At 39.5% G+C, this 21337-nt stretch overlaps 4 protein-coding genes across 5 annotated transcripts; 3 read left to right on the top strand and 1 right to left on the bottom strand.

The window, feature by feature from the left end:
* The first annotated feature begins 3527 nt into the window (after positions 1 to 3527).
* Positions 3528 to 4513, top strand: LOC140769047 (uncharacterized). The gene has a single exon (XM_073109582.1). It carries the CDS (start codon positions 3546 to 3548, stop codon positions 4284 to 4286), a length of 741 nt encoding a protein of 246 aa, XP_072965683.1. The 5' UTR covers positions 3528 to 3545; the 3' UTR covers positions 4287 to 4513.
* Positions 4514 to 6420: 1907 nt separating this feature from the next.
* LOC140769000 (uncharacterized) lies at positions 6421 to 7388 on the top strand. Its single transcript, XM_073109504.1, has one exon. It carries the CDS (start codon positions 6441 to 6443, stop codon positions 7167 to 7169), a length of 729 nt encoding a protein of 242 aa, XP_072965605.1. The 5' UTR covers positions 6421 to 6440; the 3' UTR covers positions 7170 to 7388.
* A 3994-nt stretch (positions 7389 to 11382) lies between these two features.
* On the top strand, positions 11383 to 12832 carry LOC140768773 (stearoyl-[acyl-carrier-protein] 9-desaturase 1, chloroplastic-like). The gene is made up of 2 exons (XM_073109174.1): positions 11383 to 12007; positions 12160 to 12832. The coding sequence occupies exons 1-2, from the start codon at positions 11456 to 11458 to the stop codon at positions 12727 to 12729; spliced, it is 1122 nt and encodes a 373-aa protein (XP_072965275.1). The 5' UTR covers positions 11383 to 11455; the 3' UTR covers positions 12730 to 12832.
* A 167-nt stretch (positions 12833 to 12999) lies between these two features.
* On the bottom strand, positions 13000 to 21193 carry LOC140768772 (chromatin assembly factor 1 subunit FAS2 homolog). Of its 2 annotated transcripts, none has more exons than XM_073109171.1 (12): positions 20952 to 21193; positions 19799 to 19910; positions 16388 to 16414; positions 16047 to 16119; positions 15855 to 15958; positions 15555 to 15769; positions 15381 to 15483; positions 14600 to 14672; positions 14121 to 14206; positions 13897 to 14038; positions 13689 to 13789; positions 13000 to 13514 (listed from the first exon to the last, which is right to left on the bottom strand). In XM_073109171.1, the coding sequence occupies exons 1-12, from the start codon at positions 21063 to 21065 to the stop codon at positions 13297 to 13299; spliced, it is 1368 nt and encodes a 455-aa protein (XP_072965272.1). In that variant the 5' UTR covers positions 21066 to 21193; the 3' UTR covers positions 13000 to 13296. The 2 variants fall into 2 exon arrangements, with proteins under 2 accessions (XP_072965272.1, XP_072965273.1); XM_073109172.1 differs by having other exon boundaries at positions 13897 to 14035.
* Positions 21194 to 21337: the final 144 nt, after the last annotated feature.

Raw genomic sequence — 21337 nt, 5'->3', positions numbered from 1 at the left:
CCACCACACACCCCATTCCATACTCTTCATCCAAGTCTCCATCCAATTAATCCTCTTCAAACACTAACAATGTCTGGCTTCCGTCCTCCAATGTCTTCTCCACCTCCTTTCCCATTTCGCCGCCCTCCGCCGCCACCCACATTGCCGATTAGGGCTCCCCCTCCACCGGGAAAGACCCCGCCACCACCGCCTACACCCTCCCCACCGACTAGGGCACCGCCACCTCCCCAAAGGATGGCACCGCCACCGCCGCCAATTAGAGCACCACCTCCACCGCCGACAAGAGTGCCGCCACCACCACCGCCGACAAGAGTACCGCCACCACCACCGCCGACAAGAGCACCTCCACCACCACCGCCGAGAAGGGCACCACCACCACCACCTCCACCTCGAAGGGCACCACCTCCGCCGCCCATTAGAGCACCGCCGCCACCGACGCCATTCCGCCCCCCTACGCCCGCAATTACACCTCCATCGCCTCCCCCGCCAAGCCCGGACCACACGGCCATAATCGTAGTCTTCGCCACGCTCGGCGGACTGCTCCTCCTCGCCTTACTCGCAGCTGCCATATTTTGCTTCCTCAAGAAGAAGAAGCAGAAGAAGCTGATCAAAGAGGATGAGCTGGTGAACGTAGAAGACCGCATTCGCGTCCACGAGACTATAGTTCCAGGCCCCCATGGGCAAAAGCTAGTAGGTCTATCCGTGGACGAAGACATCAAAGTGCAGGAAGTGATGAAGACGAAGGAGTTGGTCGGGGAAGCGTCTCGAATGCGTTCTGCTACTAATTGGGCGAATCGCAACTAAGTTGTTGAGCTGGCTTGGACCATTGGATTCTACTGCTGCATGTTATTTGTGTTGTTGTGATGAACAATAAGGGTTGACTATTTGAACCGGTAGTATTACGTATGTCTGCCTACGTCTGCATGCATGGCAGGCATTATTTGTCATTGTTTTAAATGTATTCTATTTCTGCGCTTTTGACTTGGCGTATACTCCATTCATTATTACCAAGATGAATAAGAACAAGAATAAGCTGGATTTCATTGGACATACGAATCTCCCTACTTCACAGGTAGTTGCTCAACTAATTAATTCATTTCTCTATATTTGAGGATTTTGTATCAGTAACACTATTTTTATTATAATTTGTATATAACATTCTACTGTTGTTTGGACTAACTACAGTTAATTATAACTCTACTTATTAAATTATTAAGATACTAATAAAACATTTCTACCCTTACCCAAATTAACTAAACTCTTTATAAGTCAATGTCATTACCCTAGCCCGCCCCAACAAATGAAAAATCTCTCTCGAATTTTATATCTCTACCTTACCTCACAAAGGGTAATTGAGGTATTTTAAGAATCATTTGTAGTATCCTAATGTTTTGAATGATATTATTTTATTTGAAAATGGCTAGATTTAATTAATTTAGAATATCATATAAATTAAAAAAAATATCGAAATACAAAATCCTTAAATATGATGTGTTAATTAAAAATTAATTAAATTCAAAATAGGCCAACCCACTTTTGAATCATATCACAATTGATCAAAATCATACACATGTTATACTCTAGAGAAAAATATACTAAATATTAACCCCGATACAATCTCCGTTACAAGCCAGTAAAACCTGACATGTCAGCCTAGTAAAGTATTATAGCTTGTGTTATAAAACTTGACTAATGAGAGATGATTATATTTGAGCATTAAGCTCCATGACAATGCTTGACTTCATTTACTTCTTCTCTCTTTTTCTCTCTCTCTCTCTCTCTCTCTCAAATTAAATGAGATGGAGTAGCACATTATCTCACTTACCAAAAGATAATCCTACTAAATAGAGTTAGTTATATTTAAACCCATAAATTATCACTATTCTTTTTGTAGATATATAGACTCTCTAAACTATTAAAAATATTTTAAATCCTCTTTTATTAGATTTTTGTTATATTTTTTATTAATAAATTATCACGTACAAATCACATAAGTTCTTTGTCTTTGAGAAATTTACCCTTATATTTTAGAGTGGAAAAAACTTAAGAAGAAATTTTAATTTATCCAAATATTTTTTTCTTTTCAAAGGGGATTTTGAAATTTTCAGTTTTTTCATCTACAACATTAGGAATTAAGAACTTCTCAATAGTCCAAGGGATCTATGTCTTTCAAACAAAAAGTTCAAGGCAGAGAGGTTGAAGGTATTAGAAAAAAGGTGATAGTTTATTTTGTTGAAGTGCAATTGTCCCTAAAAATAACTTTGGTTAATTATATTTTGGCTCCCCGTCGATTGGCTCAATTTTACAGGACTATCACGTATATTTAACTTCAGCATTTAACTCTCATGCAATATTGATTAAAGTGGAACTGTTATTTTTTTTATCATATTTAACTAAACTAAAGATTGAATTAAAGATCCTTATTAGAATTAAAATTGTAAAATTTTTTATAAGTTTTTTAATGTTTTAGATGGCAAAATTATGGCAAAAGAATGCATATGTTTAATATATTTATCACTTACATTGTATCATTTGACTCCCCTAGATAAAAGATGACTATGTAATACTCATGAATAAGTTTCTTTAGATTAAGATAGTAATAACATAGAACTATATATAAAAGTCAATTGAGGGATACTTTAAATATATTTTTAATAATAAAAAAATATTCTCTAATCAATTAATCATTGTTAGAGTAAAATTAATCCATAGTATTTTGCAGAGGTTAATAATAAAATCAAAAGTGAAAATGTTTCGATACATTTTCGAAAGTTTTATTAAGGACAAATTACAAACTCTGTTTCCCAAAAATAAAAGAAGGGGAGAGAGAGAGAGAGACAAAAAAACCGAAAATGGTGGAGAAAATGTGGAACCCACCGTCAAGATTAGAGCTTTCCCCTCATCAAAAGTAGTTGGTTAAAGATTAATGTGGCGTTTGGTTCATTCATATTAGATATTTATTTATAAATTATGACTCTTTTAAATATATTTTATAACTAAATATTTATTTATGTATAGTTTAGTCAAATCTTATATAAGTTAAGTTACGTGACAAATTATTCACAAAATAAAATGGGATTATAGTAGTATAATTAATATGTTTATTCATTATTAATAATTAAATATAAATTTTTATATAAACTCATTCAAAGTAATCATTATGTATTATAATTAATTAATAAAATATAAATAAAATTATAGATATACTTAATTTATATTTAAAAGGTATACATAAAATTATTCTTAAAAGACTTTATATGCATGAACCAAACTAGCCTAAAACTTCCAAATTGAAGATCATGCAAACTTCAATAGCGAGTTCTGTCCTCCAAGCTGTCCACTAGCACATATCACAACAGTCATACAGTCATGATTCTAAGCAATGTTTTGTTTGTAAGCATCCCTCTTCCAAAGCCTTAGCATGGGAGCCAAGTCACCGGTACTCAAACCTAATAATCTTTTCTCTCCGTATAAATACCATCTCACACCCCATTCCATGCTCTTCATCCAATTCTCCATCCAATTAATCCTCTTCAACACAAACAATGTCTGGCTTCCGTCCTCCAATGTCTTCTCCACCTCCTTTCCCATTTCGCCGCCCTCCGCCGCCACCCACATTGCCGATTAGGGCTCCCCCTCCACCGCAAAAGACCCCGCCACCACCGCCTACACCATCCCCACCGATTAGGGCACCGCCACCTCCCCGAAGGATGGCACCGCCACCGCCGCCGATTAGAGCACCACCTCCACCGCCGAGAAGAGCACCGCCACCACCGCCGCCCACAAGAGCACCTCCACCACCACCGCCGAGAAGGGCACCACCACCACCACCTCCACCTAGAAGGGCACCGCCACCGCCATCGCCTAAAAGGGCACCACCTCCGCCGCCAGTTAGAGCACCGCCGCCACCGATGCCATTTCGCCCCCCTCCGCCGGCAATTACACCTCCATCTCCTCCCCCGCCAAGCCCGGACCACACGGCCATCATCGTAGTCTTCGCCACGCTCGGTGGACTGCTCCTCCTCGCCTTCCTCGCAGCCGCCATCTTTTGCTTCCTCAAGAAGAAGAAGCAGAAGCAGAAGAAGCTGATTAAAGAGGATGAGCTGGTGAGCGTCGAAGACCAGGTTCGCATCCACGAGACTATAATTCCAGGCCCTCATGGGGAAAAGTTAGTAGGTCTATCCGTGGACGAAGACATCAAAGTGCAGGGAGTGATGAAGAAGGAAGAGTTGGTCGGGGAAGCGTCTCGAATGCGTTCTGCTACTAATTGGACGAATCACGACTAAGTTTTTGAGTTGGCTTCGAACCTTGGATTCCACTGCTGTGTGTTTGTGTTGTTGTGATGAACTATGAGGGTTGACTATTTGAGCTGTCCGTACGTACGTATGTCTACGTGTGCATGCATGTCAATATGTCATGCATTATTTATCATTGGTTTAAACTACAAGATGACTAAGACTAAGTACATAGTGGTTTGTCATGCATATAGTCCATTCATTATTACCATGATGAATAAGAACAAGAATATGCTCGATTTGATTTGTAAATTTGATTGGACATATGAATCTCCCTACTTCACAGGTAGTTACTGAACTAATTAAATCACTTCCCTATTGGATTCTGGGCTCATTCTTGGCCCAAATATGAATGATATCAGGCTTTGAGTTTTATATAATGGTGTTCTGATCATTGTTGGTCCAATTAGTGCCCAGTCCAAGACATGTTGCTTTCTTTTTATATAGGGAATTTTTCAAATAATACCCTATATTTTCATTATTTTTTTATTGAGGATTTTATAACAAGAACCCTACTGTTTCTTTTTTCCTTTGATTTTCATATAACACCTTACTGTTGCTTTGACAAGCTATAATTAACTATGGTATATGATTTATGAAACCTACTAATTAAATTATAAAAACACTCTTCAAAATTCTATCTTTACCCACATTAACTAAACCCTTTCTAAGCCAATATCTCACCTGGCCCACCCCACCATTTGAAAAACCTCACCCTAGATTTACTCTGCCTACCTTACCTCAACAAAAGAGTAATTTAGGTATTTAAGAAATTACTTGTAGTATCTTAGTAGAATATTCTTTTAATGATACATTTTCATTTGAAAATGATTAGGTTTAGTTAACTCGAGATGTCATATTAAAACATAAGAAAAAAAAGACCTGAAACATAAATATTTTGAAAACCGAGTCAACCATCTTAGGTCACAACAGACCTAAAACATAAGCATGTTATGCTGTAGTGAAGAATCTATCAAATATTTACCCCAATACTTAAGAGGGATTCTAACCTACAATCTCTATTATGATCCAAGTCTTATAATGAAATGTTAATTTTGAGCTTGATTGAGCTGACTCATCATTAAGTTTGATTGAGAGGGATTCTAACTATTAATTGAACAGACTCTATCAAATATTTAACCCCATATTTGAGAGAGATTCTAAATGAGCTTGATTGAGTTGACTCATGATTAAGCTTGGCTCAATAATAATTTCGAGCCTATCCTATAGATCAAGTTTGAATCGGCTCACTTTTGAGCGGGACTTGATCAAGCTAAATTCGAGCCGGCTCGATTATTTTGATAGCCATAATTCTTGGTGGGTTAACGTACTTGTCTAATCTATATGTCGAAGAAGGTTAACCATTTTATCTAATTTGTAAAGTATAAACTCATGGTCAATCAAGATTTAGCCTTTCTAAATATAATAAATTTGTTCAATTTGAGCATGACCCAAGCTTTTAGGGTTTGTATTCTCGGTCGTACTCGATCTAAATAAACTCGAACATTATTTAAGAACTTGATTACCCAAACGGACCAAATTAGCTGACTAATTAATGACAAAACACATCTAAACAAGGCAATGTTATATATTTTTTATATACTCATATGTATAAATGCGTCGGGCCCACGTACCCAATAAGCCAAAGGGAATTAATTAAAAGAGAGCTTGGCGTGGTAGGAAGCAGTGGCAATATGAGTAAAAACTACGCGACGGCATATATATATGGCAACAAACCAACATGGAAGCATGACAGTGGTGGCCTCAGATGGACAGTGTTAATAATATATATAATACTGAAGACAATGTTTGGGTCCTCAATTGTTTCTTTAAAGAGAGTTAACTCAATTATCTAAGCCTACTTTTAATATCTATATGAAACTTCCAACTTAAAGATGATGCAAACTTCAACAGTTAGTTCTCTCCTCCCACTCCAAGCTGTCCACTGACATGCACATAGCACAACAGTCCTCACTCTAAGCAATGTAATGTTTGTAAGCATCCCTCTCCAAAGCCTTAGCATGGGAGCGAAGTCATCAATACTCAAACCTAATCATCTTTTCCTTCCTTACAAATACCACCTCACACCCCATTCCATGCTCTACATCCAATTCTCCATCAAATTAATCCTCTTCAACACAAACAATGTCTGGCCGCCTTCCTCCAACGTCTTCTCCACCTCCTTTTCCATTTCGCCGCCCTCCGCCGCCACCCTCATTGCCGATTAGGGCTCCCCCTCCACCACGAAAGACCCCGCCACCACCGCCTACACCCTCCCCACCGATTAGGGCACCGCCACCTCCCCGAAGGATGGCACCGCCACCGCCGCCAATTAGAGCACCGCCTCCACCGCCGAGAAGAGCACCGCCACCACCGTCGCCGAGAAGAGCACCACCACCACCTCCACCTAGAACGGCACCGCCACCGCCACCGCCGAAAAGGGCACCACCTCCGCCGCCAGTTAGAGCACCGCCGCCTCCGCAAAGGATGGCGCCGCCGCCACCGAGGCCATTTCGCCCCCCTCCGCCGGCAATTACACCTCCATCGCCTCCCCCGCCAAGCCCGGACCACACGGCCATCATCGTAGTCTTCGCCACGCTCGGCGGACTGCTCCTCCTCGCCTTCCTCGCAGCCGCCATCTTTTGCTTCCTCAAGAAGAAGAAGCAAAAGAAGCTGGTCAAAGAGGATGAGCTGGTGAACGTAGAAGACCACATTCGCGTCCACGAGACCATAGTTCCAGGCCCTCACGGGCAAAAGCTAGTAGGACTATCCGTGGACGAAGACATCAAAGTGCAGGAGGTGATCAAGAAGAAGGATTTGGTTGGGGAATCGTCTCGAATGCGTTCTGCTATTAATGGGGCGAATCGCAGCTAAGTTCTTTAGCTGGCTTCGAACCTTGAATTCCACTGCGGTGTGTTTGTGTTGTTGTGATGAACTATGAGGGTTGACTATTCGTACGTACGTATGTCTACGTGTGCATGCATTATTTGTCATTGTTTTAAATGTATTCTATTTATTCGCTTTGACTTGTCGTCTACTCCATTCATTATTACCAAGATGAATAAGAACAAGAATATGCTTGATTTGATTTGGTGATTTGATCGGATATGTGAATCTCTCTACTTCACAGGTAGTTTTTGAACTAATTAAATTCATTTCTCTATTTGAGTTTGGGCTCATTATTGGCCCATATATTAATTATGTCAGGCTTTGAGTTTTATATAATGGTGCTCTTGTCATTGTTGGTCGGGACTTTTTACAAGGGTAGATTTTCTAAAAACACCCTATTCTTTCATCATTTTTTAATATCATCCTATTTTTAAGGATTCTGCAACTGGAACACTTTTTTTCCGTATAATTTTCATATAATATTTACTGTTGCTTTGACTAACTAAAGTTAGCTATAGGATATAATTTGTGTAAAGCGACTGGTTAAATTACTAAAATACATTTAAATATTTTCTAACCTTACCCATATTAATCAAACTCTTTCTAAGTAAATGTCTTAATTAGCCCACTCCAACAAATAAAAAAGGTTGATAGTTTATGTGGTTTAAGTACAATTAAGTTAATTTATATGGTTAAATATAATTATCCTTAAAATAACTATGGTTAATTATACCTTAGCTCCTCGTGGTTTCACTTAATTTTTATAAATTCATGGTGTACTTTTAACTTTAGTAATCAACCCTCTCATATTCTTGTAGTGCAACTTTTATTTTATTCATCATATTTGATTAAATTAAAGATCGAATCTGAAAAATTTTATTAGAGACAAAATTATAAAAATTTATATAAGTCTTTTGAAGCATCTAAATAATACTGATTAAACTTTAGACGATAGATATATAATAAAAACATACATTGTTCAATATATATATTTGTCATTTACACAATATAAACTTGATATTTATTATTTGACTCCCCCAGCATGTTGCCTAAAGTACCTAAAAATATTATGTTGTTAGTTTTAAGATAATTATATATTACAAATAACCATGATACCCATGAATAATTCTTTTTAGTTTAACATAAAAATTACATAGAACTACATTTAAAAGCCAAACTGAAGGATATTTTAGATATTTTTATTTTTATTTTTTGAAATAATACAATATTCTATAATCCGTTAATCATTGTTAGAGTAAAATTAATCCATATAATTTTTTAGACATTACAATCAAAACGCAGAGGTTAATAATAAACATTCACATGATAGAGTGTAAATGATAATAAAAATAAAATGTTTTGATACATTTTCCATACTTTTATTAAGGACAAGTAACACACTGTGTTTCCCGAAAATAAAAGAAGAGGAGAGAGAGAGAAAAAGAAACGGAAATGGTGGAGAAAATGTCGATCTCACCTTGAAGATTAAAGCTTCCACTCATTGGAGTTTAGAGTACTTGGTAAAAGATTAGAACTTCCAAATTGAAGATCATGCAAACTTCAACAGTGAGTTCTGTCCTCCAAGCTGTCCACAGGGACATATCACAACAGTCCTCCTCATTCTAAGCAATGTATCGTTCGTAAGCATCCCTCTCCAAAGCCTTAGCATGGGAGCCAAGTCACCAGTACTCAAACCTAATCATCACTTTCCTCCTTACAAATACCACCTCACACCCCATTCCATGCTCTTCATCCAATTCTCCATCCAATTAATCCTCTTCAAACACTAACAATGTCTGGCTTCCTTCCTCCAATGTCTTCTCCACCTCCTTTCCCATTTCGCCGCCCTCCGCCGCCACCCACATTGCCGATGAGGGCCCCCCCTCCACCGCAAAAGACCCCGCCACCACCGCCTACACCCTCCCCACCGATTAGGGCACCGCCACCTCCCCGAAGGATGGCACCGCCACCGCCGCCAATTAGAGCACCGCCTCCACCGCCGACAAGAGCACCGCCACCGCCACCGCCGAGAAGAGCACCTCCACCACCACCGCCGAGAAAAGCACCGCCACCGCCACCACCATCTCCTCCACCTAGAAGGGCACCGCCACCTCCGCCGCCCATTAGAGCACCGCCGCCGCCACCGACGCCATTTCGCCCCCCCACGCCCGCAATTACACCTCCATCGCCTGCCCCGCCAAGCCCGGACCACACGGCCATCATCGTAGTCTTCGCCACGCTCGGCGGACTGCTCCTCCTCGCCTTCCTCGCAGCTGCCATCTTTTGCTTCCTCAAGAAGAAGAAGCAGAAGAAGCTGATCAAAGAGGATGAGTTGGTGAACGTAGAAGACCACATTCGCGTCCACGAGACTATAGTTCCAGGCTCTCATGGGCAAAAGCTATTAGGTCTATCCGTGGACGAAGACATCAAAGTGCAGGAAGTGATGAAGAAGGAGTTGGTCGGGGAAGCGTCTCGAATGCGTTCTGCTACTAATTGGGTGAATCACGACTAAGTTTTTGAGCTGGCTTCGAACCTTGGATTCCACTGCTGTGTGTTTGTGTTGTTGTGATGAACTATGAGGGTTGACTATTTGAACCCATAAGTTCGTACGTATGTATGTCTACGTGTGCATGCATGACATCCGTTATTTGACATTATTTTGAATGTTTTTGTTTATGCTTTGTGATCTGTCATCTATTCGATTCATTATTTCTATTTTCCAATACGAATAAGAATAAGAATATGCTCATTATGAGTTGTTCATTTGCTGTGCCAATTAATTCATTGGGGAATTTACCAAAACACCCCCTATAATTCTACTTTTAACCTTATAGGAAATATGAAGTATTCTTATGTAGTGTTTTGACATAACTGAAAGTAAAATACGAGGGCAAAATAATAAATATCCTTAAGAAGAGTGTGAACGATAATGAGAAAAAAAAAACCAAATTGTTTTTAATAAATTATCCTAATTTTTCAGTATTGGAGTTTATAGACTTAGATTTCTATAACACCATATCTTACAATTTTTGGTCATATTAATAAATAAAATTTAATAAAGTTGATAGGTACATTCTCTACCATAAGGAAGTCATGATTCAATTGATGATTTATTAGTGTGATTGATTTGAATGAGCAACGACCGACACTTATCCAAATAATAATAATAAGCCTAATAAATTTTTGACAAGTAAACTGCATTTATCTTGTGTGATAAGTCTAGCCTAAATGACTAGAAGACATTATTTCCATGAAGTTCATACCGGTGCTTGTCTTCGTCTAATCTCTCTCTCTCTCTCTCTAAATTCAAACAAGATGGAGTAGCACGTTTTAAACTCCTAATTAGACAACTGGGCCCAAGGCCTAATGAGCGGCTATACATCTGCACACGTTTTCTCGACATTTCCTCCTGCCTCCTCCTCACCATCACATTTGCTTTATATATTGACTCAACTAACAGTAACACTAAGCAATCTATGGGTAGAAGAAAAGGAAAAAGAATTACACTGGATCACCAACTACTTCACGAAATAAAGTGCTCATAAGTTTGTCTAACTTAATATCAATTTTGTTCCAACAAATTAGACAACGGTGGGTAAAGTTTAAGTACCATTCCTATTTCCTAGTCCTTAGTACAACATCTTGACCAAAATCTAGAAGAATGCACCTGTCAGTAAACCCAGATGTCAAATCCAGATTGGATGGGATCCAACAGAAATATCTCCGGTTTCGTGTCAGGCCCTATTAAAGTCCTATTAAAATAAAGTCCTCAAAAGTTAGTTTGCCCCTCGGTCAATACTAACCTCCCCCCTCACGTGACAGTGTGATACGCCACCGGAGAAATCCAGCGGCGGAGCCCAAGAGGATTACCCCCCCTAATAACTAACATTAGCGAAAACCCCACCTCCAAATCCCGTAATTATGACGTTAACGATGATATTCTCACCCTTCCCAATATAACCTGAGCACACCCACAGGAATCCTCCAACAAAACCACTGCACCCACTGGTTTTTTGCAAAGCACAACCAATTCAAGGTTGGCTTGCCCACATAATATCGGATCTCCCTCTCCTTCCCACCTCGCATGCCAAATGGCACAAATACCCTCGCCCCAAAACCTCCAAGTGTCCTCGAACCCAAGGAGTTTGATTGACACCTAGGGGCATTTTAATCACCACGCCGGCTATATATCTAAGTGCGCAAGGTTATCGACCTTGTGCACAGCAAGAGGCATTTTGTTTTACCGTTTAGTAGTAGTAGCAGCAGCAGCTATGCAGGCCCAATCGCTCTTCCTCTCAATGCCGGCAATGTCTAGGTCCCGTTGCCGGGTCTCGGCCATTGCGGTGGCGCCCCCAAACCGGCGCCGAGTTATCCACTCAATGCCGCCAGAGAAGGCCGAAATCTTCAAGTCGCTGGAGGGGTGGGCGTCGCGTGAGCTGCTCCCGATGCTAAAGCCGGTAGAGCAATGCTGGCAGCCCACCGACTTCCTGCCGAACTCGGCGTTGCCCACCGACGAATTCGAGGAGGAGATTCGGGATTTGAGAGCCCGGACCGCGGATTTGCCGGACGAGTACTTCGTGGTGCTCGTGGGGGACATGATCACGGAGGAGGCGTTGCCGACTTACCAGACTATGATTAATACTTTGGATGGGGTTAGAGACGAGACGGGGGCGAGTCCGAGCCCGTGGGCGGTTTGGACTCGGACTTGGACTGCGGAGGAGAATAGGCATGGGGATTTGCTCGGGAAGTACATGTACTTGTCCGGAAGAGTCGATATGAGGATGGTGGAGAAGACGGTGCAGTATCTCATCGGGTCCGGAATGGTATGTATGTTTATTTGCTGCTTGCATTAATATAGTTGTAATGAGTGATGATACTGACTATTGAATGTTAATTCAGGGTGGAATGTTGTGTAATTTAGCCACTAGTACCACATTAGCTTTACAATTAATTAATTTTCTTGATCGCTTTGTAGGATCCGGGGACGGAGAACAACCCGTACCTCGGCTTCGTGTACACGTCCTTCCAAGAGCGCGCGACCTTCGTCTCCCACGGCAACACCGCCCGCCTCGCGAAGCAGCGCGGCGACGACGTCCTGGCCCGCGTGTGCGGCACCATCGCCGCCGACGAGAAGCGACACGAGAACGCCTACGCCCGCATCGTCGACCAGCTCCTCGCCATCGACCCTGACGGCGCCGTCCTAGCGATCGCCGACATGATGCGGAAGCGCATCACCATGCCAGCCCACCTCATGCACGACGGGCGCGACCCGCGCCTCTTCGACCACTTTGCGTCCGTGGCCCAGCGGCTGGGGGTGTACACCGCGCAGGACTACGCGGACATCGTGGAGTTCTTGGTGAAGAGGTGGAAGCTGGAGAGCTTGGAGGGCGGGCTCAGCGGGGAGGGGAGGAGGGCGAGGGATTTCGTCTGTGGGTTGGCCGGCAGGATGAGGAAGGTGACGGAGAGGGCGGAGGAGAGGGCGAACAAGGTGGAGGAGAAGAGGGTGAGGTTTAGCTGGGTGTTTGATAAGGAGGTGGTGGTGTAGTTACCAGTTGCTAATTAGTGGTGGGTGTTCTTTGTTTTGTTTGGGCTTTTTTCTTTGTTGGAGTTTAATCTTGGACTTGTTCAAACTAATCTTTTAACTATTATATCGAGGTCCACTTCATTCTCTTTCTCTATATAAATGTTTGCTTATTGTGTTTCTGTTCCTAAATAGTTATTAAGTCTGGCGGTGGAAAAGAACTGCAATACATATGAAAACCAGAAACGTAAAATATGATTATGAACAAAGGAAATGACAATTGGCAAATGTACATGAAGTATTCAATAACTTCCATTATAAGTATCCATGTCTCTGGCTCTTGGCAAGTTAATTTGCCCAAGGACATAAATAACATTCCTAATGTTTCATCGATGTTTTGTCTAAGAGATTAGATAAGGGTAAGAAAGGTCCCTATACAGATGCAGCAAGAAGCGAATTGCTCTTTGTTCATCTTAATTTCGCTAACTTTTGACATGCCTATGGATTGAGACAAGTACAATTAGCCCTAAAATACTTTAAAAGGGAAAGCAAAAGCTTCTATCCAACTATAGCATCCTCTCCCCCTAGTTCTTAGTTGATGGCAACGGGTGTTATTCTCTTTTTTGTAGTTTTTTTTACATCAGAGTTCTTGGTCGAAGCTGATAAGTTCTGCGTACCTTCACCTTCGATGGGCTTTGAATTAGCTTTCCGTTCAAGTTTGCCAGCGTCTTGATCATCAATTTCCATAGTTACAGTTTCTGGATTCAAATGTGCTGAATGTGCATTTCCTCCTACCGGTTTCTTTGTTTCTACACAAATTTAAAAGGAATCATATTAGAGGAAACATGGCAAATTGAAAGAGAAGCAAAATGACTAGAATTCACTTAAAATAGGGTTGTAACAACTAGATCATTAATAGGCCACATTTCAATAATAAAAAAGGAGCAAAAGGTAATAGATCGATCGTTACACAAAATCAATACCTGAGAGGGAATAAAGCTGCCCTAACTCATCATTCTCAAACTCAAGAACAGTACAGTACCCATCTCGTGAGGACAATGCAAGGTGCTTAGCATCAGGAGACCTAGCACGAACAGTAGTGAGTATGAAGCACTTTCTCTCTCTGTGTGTGCGTGTGTGTGATGGTTGAGGTGGTGGAAATCAAAGAATCCTAGAGATTTGGATACTCACCATGAAATATCAGTAATAGCTGCATAATGGAGTCCAGCAAATATTGCTATTGGTGGCATACTCTCAGTATCATAGATGTAGAGAGAGTCCAAAGTGGCCACAGCAAAAATGACTCTATAGGGAAGCTTAAACAAGCCAGCTGCTATCGTTGAATACAGAGTTCAGGTTGCAGAATGAGGAACAGTTGTTACAGAGAAAATAATAAACTAGAGATACAAAGTCACCTGACTTCAAACCACGTAGACAAAAAAGAACAGGACAGAATCGTACAGCCACTATAGGTTTGTTAGCTGGAAGTTGTATGGCAGGCCTACATAATAAAAACCCCGTAATTAAGAAAAGTATCCCAAATTTGTGTAGCTAGAAACCATTTATATTTTGTTTTGGATTTCAGCAAGTTCCTAAAAGATGCGGCGGGACACCCAGAGTAAAATACAGTCAACTAATTTGTGCTATAAAAGCCAACACTTCAATGTCTACCAAAATTGAAATTGAAGGAACCAGATAATGTCGGCTTTGAGATAGCATGTGACATATGTATACAACTGAATGCTCAATCAATCAAGGCCCTCTTAGAACTTTTTCATTTCATTCAAAAGGAATAAGATAGAATACAAATCAAAAAGCAAGACATCCAGATATGTTCAATTGTTCACTAAATCTAAGATGAAGCTGATCATAGAAAAGATATCGAATGTTTTACCTTGATAGATCTTTTCTTGAGATTATATAAGCAGTGTTAAACACTTCAGGCCCAGATAAATGTTTGCATATACCTGAAAAAGTGAAAAGTAGCACTCACTGTTTTCCTACAGAACATGCAAAATTGGAAGATGAAAGAGTATAAAATTTTAAAGATGTTGCCCTTGCTTGTGTCTACCCATCTAAGAATGCCTCCATTGTAAGTTCTTAAAAGGAATTATATCAAAGCATTTCGGGAAAGACAATACCAGCAAGTACACAAGGAGACTACAAATTAACATTACCAACAGTGATTTAACCTATAAGCCAAGAAATAACATGAAATATCTGAGAGACAAAGTATGTTAACTCACGAAATAGAAAATAATTACATGCTAAAGACAGGTTCTCAAGCAAGCTAACAGTGGTCGTACAGAATAAATGAAGTACAAGATACTGGGGAATTTAGGGAGTTGATACAAAATAAGTGAATTGAGGAATCAGATTAAAGCTACTAGATGAAGCCTGGCCTCGAGAATCATTATAGGAGAGTGATTGGATACTTGGGCTGAACACTTGCTTAGAACTCACGATCACAAACATTGAGACTATCTCAAACTATATTTTGACAGACAGACATTCTAAATTTACTATCCAGAAAATTTTCAGAACATTGAAAGAAAGTTAATTGATGATGCACACATTAGAAAAGCTAGACCTTTTAACATACCAGAAAGAATATGAATATAATACCATCAAGCTTGAAGTAATATTTCTGCTGATACTATAAGGTAAGCATATACCTGATGGCACTAGCAAGAATGATCCATCTGGTGACCATGATAATCTCCGAAAGAAGGATGGCAAAGTCTCATCGTGGAACAGATGAGTCTTAGGTGGTGTAGGCTGAAAATGGAGGAAATGTTATGCTCCGAACATAGTATCTAACATTGCAACTGATAACATACCATCCAGACCTTTGAATCATCAAGCTTTTGAGGATCAGACTTTGTTAGCGTTTGTTGACAAACAAAGTTAATTTTCTCTAAGCCCTTTGATTTGGTTTGTGGCTTATTTACATATACCCTGCATGTCCTATCTGAGCTAAGTGAAGCAACATACTGACCCAGCGGATCCCACGCAACTCCCTGAACATAATGCAGATGAGCATCTAATATTTGATGGACACAACCTGAAAACATCATCACATACGAAATAACACATGAGTGTTGCAGCATTTGAATTGACAAATAGATGTCATTTGCCATCATATATACCTTTATTAACATCCCATATTATGCAAGAGTTATCAACAGAACCAGAGATCAAATATGCACCATCTGCAGACCACTGGAGATCAAGAACATCTTTCCGATGAAATCTGATAAAGGAAATCAAACTAAGCTACATAAATATGATTGTGAGAAGAAACTGAATTTTGATGACAAATTTTCTGTGGAGGATCCTACAATAATGTCTTGAGGACTTTCCAAGTCTGGCCATCATCTGTTGAGTGTAGTTTCCAGAGTACTAATTCACCTCCTACAAAATGGAAATGCATACAGACATCCATTTGGTTGTGCTACATGAAGCTTCCTTATGCAAAATGAAGCATCTAAGGTCCTATTTGCTAAAAGCAATCAACATTTGATGATGAACAGCTAATAAACATCATTTGGTTGTGCTACATGAAGCTTACTTATGCAAAATGAAGCATCTAAGGTCCTATTTGCCAAAAGCAATCAACATTTGATGATGAACAGCTAATAAACATCAAGGGTTGAAGATAGGATCCACAAAAAAAACATACCATCGGCGCCGGATGCAAGCAGTTCTCCTGCAAAAGTAGGATGGCAAAGTCATTTGTCTTAGCAAATCTACAAGGAATTGACAATAGACCAATGTTCTCCATTACACTATTCAATCAAAGCATTTAAATAATGGGATAAACAATAGGCAATTTATACAACAAAATATCAATGTTTGAAGGGAAAAAAAAGGGAACAGCTAATGGTTGACATAATTTGGCCTTGCCCTTTTCTATCTTTCTTTCTTCTTTTTGGTTAGTTAACCTAATGTAGTGATCCAAGATGCGTTGCAAAGTCCTTGCATTGGCATGAGAGGCCCTGGTAATTCATACCCTTTTCTTCAAAAAAACAAAACTCATTCGGAATAAATGAATTGTTATGAACAATCTTAAAAATTAAATGGAAGATCAGTTTTTATCAAATAGTGTTGAAGCAGCAAGGCCAATCATGCAAAATGCTACAAAGAACTGTCAACTTTATGATTCAAGGACCCTGCATCTAAAATGCATTATATAGAACTGCAGTAGATGATGAGTTGGTGTTACTCATATTGCAAGCTTGTTATTTGGAGTACATAAATGAATTCACTAACTCCTGAATCTTTTCAACAGGCCCTGAACAAGTCTTGAATGTTTAACAATTTAAAGATAGCATATCTCTGATATCGTCCTGCATTCTGACAAAAGTTTTGGTAAATGTTAACACTTTGCCAATGTAGGTTTGACATATGCTGAATAATTTCCTCTGCAGTAACAAGTAGACATTATTTTCTAGACCTTTTGCAACAACGGGTGGAAAACCAGAGTCTCACTTGAGTGCCAAAGAGAAAACAAAAGTCATCTAACAATTTAATGGACTACCACAAGATGAAGAATTAGGCACTGAAACACACAGAGTCATAGACAATAACATTACTATTATTTTACTTCCTATGTTCCAATTTTTTTAATTGACATTGGACAACCACTATTATGGATCAAATCCATTAAAGAAACCTTGTTAAAGATTCTACAACTAGCTACGCTGCATGCATACAAATACAACACCATATGCCCTTTATGTAAATTTAAAATGGGTCAGATTAACTCCAACCCACCCACTACCTTAACTGAATCAAACCATATTCAATAAAAAATTCCTACCCAACCCGGATATGGGTAGGAATTTTGAAAAAAAACGAAGAGATGGATATAGATAATTGTCAGGTAGGATTTTTCAGATATAGATATGTGTCGGGTAGGATTTTCTAGATACGGATACGAGGGTCAAATATTCGTTCACCCACATAATCTATAAATAATATATTATATTATATACCCTACCAGCTAAAAGCCTAAAACATGACCATTTAACCTAACCCCAATTTTATACCCTTACCTGATTAACGTCTTCACCTCAAGTCTCTATCATCCTAGCCCTAGCCATCGTCAAAATCCAAAAACAGTGATGCGCCCTTACCCTCTTTATCTCCTTCGCAACCATCGCCTCTCCGTCGTCGCCAAGCATTGCGTCTGCCTCTCCTCCTTAAACTCACCTTCAACTTCAAGAGCCCCCTCCCCCCTTTTCTCTCTCTCGTGTTGTCCCCTCTGACACCTACCAGCTACCACATCTAGAAGCATGACATCAACCTTTGTGCTGACACCTTCGTTGTAGCCTCCAACCTCTTCCTTGTTGCCTCCAGGTTGCCATCCCCTCTGCTTTGCCAATTAATTAAGAATAGTGATAAACCATCTTAGATCCCTTGGCACACCTCCCTTATAGCCTCCGACCTCTTCCTTGTCACCCGCAGTTGCCACCCCCTCTACTTTGCCAATTAATAAAGAATAAAGTGATTAACCATCCTAGATCACAATATATATTATGTTTGTTTAAGTGGTTAATCCATTTATATTACATTTATTTAAATGGTTTAACCATTTCTACTCAAGGATTAATTATTTAATGGGTTTCCATTTGCAATTGAACTTTGGATCCCAAAGCTTATCCGTTTGCGCATGATCATGATATTTATTTATGAGTACAGAAGAAGGATCTTGGTGAGGCTCTTGTATTGTTGGGAATGCCCATTGTTTATCTTCCTAATACTATAGTTGATATGTTCTCCAAATATAATGTGAATTTGCCTCAAAGTTATTATTCCTGTAACGGTAAGACATTTTCTTAAGGAATGCCGACCGTTGGTTATGTTGAATAAATCATCATAAAAATGTACTTCTAAGTGCGTCACTGAATGCTCTGTCACTCTCTTCCTAAGATGTTGATAGATCTGTCTCCTCTTGTGATTATTAGAATAAGGAAAGATGCTTTGAGTTTTTATAGCGCCCTTCTATATATAAATCAAGGAGTTTGCATTCTGAAATGAGACAAGGCGAGAACAGTGGCACTGTTCTAAATGGATGTGGTAGTGAGTCATTATACACTAGTTAAAATTATTGTATAATACTGCATCCTTTCAATCAAAGTTAAATGGATGTTGATGTTTTTTGAACTTGTTCTAATTTAAACTGTATTAAAGCTCTAGACTGTCCATGGGTATTTGAACTTGTTCTAATTTAGACTTTGTGTTAAAGATCTAGATTGTGAACAAGTACAATTAATATGAACTTGTGTGTATAATGGAACTCTAGATTGTCAAAGCTCTAAACTTTGTACTTGAAATTGTGTTAATTTAATTTGTTGAAGTTAATGTGAACTTGTATCTAGAATGGAGCTCTAGCTGTTAAAGCTCTAGACTTTGCATTTGAAATTTGTCTTAATTTAATTTCTTGAAGCTAATGTGAATGAAGGTGCAATTGTTCTTGGCATCCTTTGGAGTTTGGGTGCAACAGGTATTTGTGAACTGATAATAACTGACTGTTTAAGTATTCAAGATATATTTTTAGTTCAAGTTTTATTCGTATCCGATTAAGATCTGATCCATTTTTGATATGTATCTGTATTCGTATAAAAATCTGATCCGTATCCGATCTATATCTATCTTCGTATAAAATCTGATTCGTATCCGATCTGTATCTGTATTCATATAAAATCCGATCCATATTCGATTTGTATCTGCATTCGTATAAAATGTTATCTGTATCCGGTCTGTATTTTTTATCCGCATCTGTTTAAGATTCGATATGTATCTAAAAGCTATCTGTATCCATTTAGTCATAATGAGATTTTAAATTTTGCCATATGTCCAATATTTGTATCCATATCCAAACCAAAAATAAAGACCCGGATATAAGTTGAGCATTATTCAATCCGTTTTCACCCCTACCTCTATGTACGATTTATAATTTGATTAAGATTTTCCAATGTTGAGTCCATATTATGTTTTGTCAATGGCATTAAGTAGTGTACTAAGGAAAACAAAGAAGCCATAAATATCATCTTTTTAAGAAAACTGATCATACATGACGTTTTCTCACCAGATGGACAGAACCGGAGAGAATTCACTGCAGAACTATGGTATGAAAGGCTTTTTTGATAGGAAGCTGTCGGAAGTTTCTTTTGTGATTCATCTGCAAATATAGCCCACAACTGCAGAAGAAAATCACATAAATCCACTAGTTCATTACAAGAAAATAGATAAAAAAAATGACGATATTGATTAACCTAATTTAGCTAGAATAAGTAGACTTTCATTAACTAAATGAATGATACTAAGATATGATCCCAGTTCTCATTTCTCAATCTGGCATGTGCATATGAATAGAAAGCAGGTGTGCAGATGCGCGCATATACATCAACACGCGTATGGATGCGTGCACGCCCACACACATATATGTGCAAGCGCACGCATGCATGATTTGTGACAAACTTATCAGAAGACAGGTTTGTAAGTTTATCATATAGCTGATGCTGTCAAAACATCCTTACAAAGCACACGTGACTATTACTCTTTCAAAAGCTGCCCTTTGGCTATAAGCAGAAACAAAAGAAGGAATAGAAACGCTCCACTGTGATGTATAACTAAAGTAGACATAATGACATGTGACTCATCAGCAGTCAGCACAATACCAAGCTGGTTGACAGCCACGGATGCCTTTTCCTCCGTGTTTCTCACTTTATTAGATCTCTGAAGTAACTATCCAGTGTACTTAAGCCATAAATTGTTCTTTTTCATCCACATGAATCAGTGAACTCAAAAGAGAGGCATGAACTGTTACAAGGCTGCAGAATTTTGCAAATAATATCTTAGATCAACTATCAGAAGCGGCACAAAAAGGCAGCGACAGCAATATGGTTCTACTCCTTAAAAAGAATCAAGATTCAAGATAGATCATCATGCGACGAAATGAGTACTAAATAAGTAGAAAGTTAGTAACTATATCAGACCACTCATTTTAAGTTTTACTGCCCTGCAATGATTAATGCTTACCGTCTCGATTACAACCACAACACTAGAAACTTTCACACACTTGCAGCATATTTACATTCTAAAGCAACAAATGCACGACATAGTGAATGAAAACCACATACCTCCCATTTCATCGTTCCAAAATAAAAATAACAGATCAAAATCGCATCTTTAAGAGGCCGAAAGAAGGGGGGGAAACGAGACGGCTTAGAGATCCGTACCTTGATGTCGTGATCACTGCCACCGGTGGCGAGAATTCCAGTGGGGGGATGGAAATCTAGGGTTAGGACCGGCTGGGTGTCGTGCCAGTTGATCTGAACCGTCCCTCCCTTCATCTTCCACCGGTGGATCTCTAGGGTTTCTTCTTTCCCTTGGAATCTCTTCTCTCTCTCTCTCTCTCTCTCTCTCTAGGGTTGCGGAAATGGGGCTAAGAGTGGATAATCGTCCAACCGCAGGTGGTGCGAAGGCGGGAAGACTGGGAGTGTGTTGCGTGATGTGGGTGTTTCCCGCTAGATTGGCCTTTTGCACGTGAGATGCGCGTGATTTCCAATAATTCGAAGTTTTTCTTACAAACATTTTACAAAATAATTATCACTACATGACCCTT

Source organism: Typha angustifolia, chromosome 10 (assembly GCF_048772165.1).
Source record: "Typha angustifolia cultivar Huaian chromosome 10, ASM4877216v1, whole genome shotgun sequence".
Taxonomy (NCBI): Eukaryota; Viridiplantae; Streptophyta; class Magnoliopsida; order Poales; family Typhaceae; genus Typha; species Typha angustifolia.
This window is presented reverse-complemented; position numbering and strand designations above follow the sequence as displayed.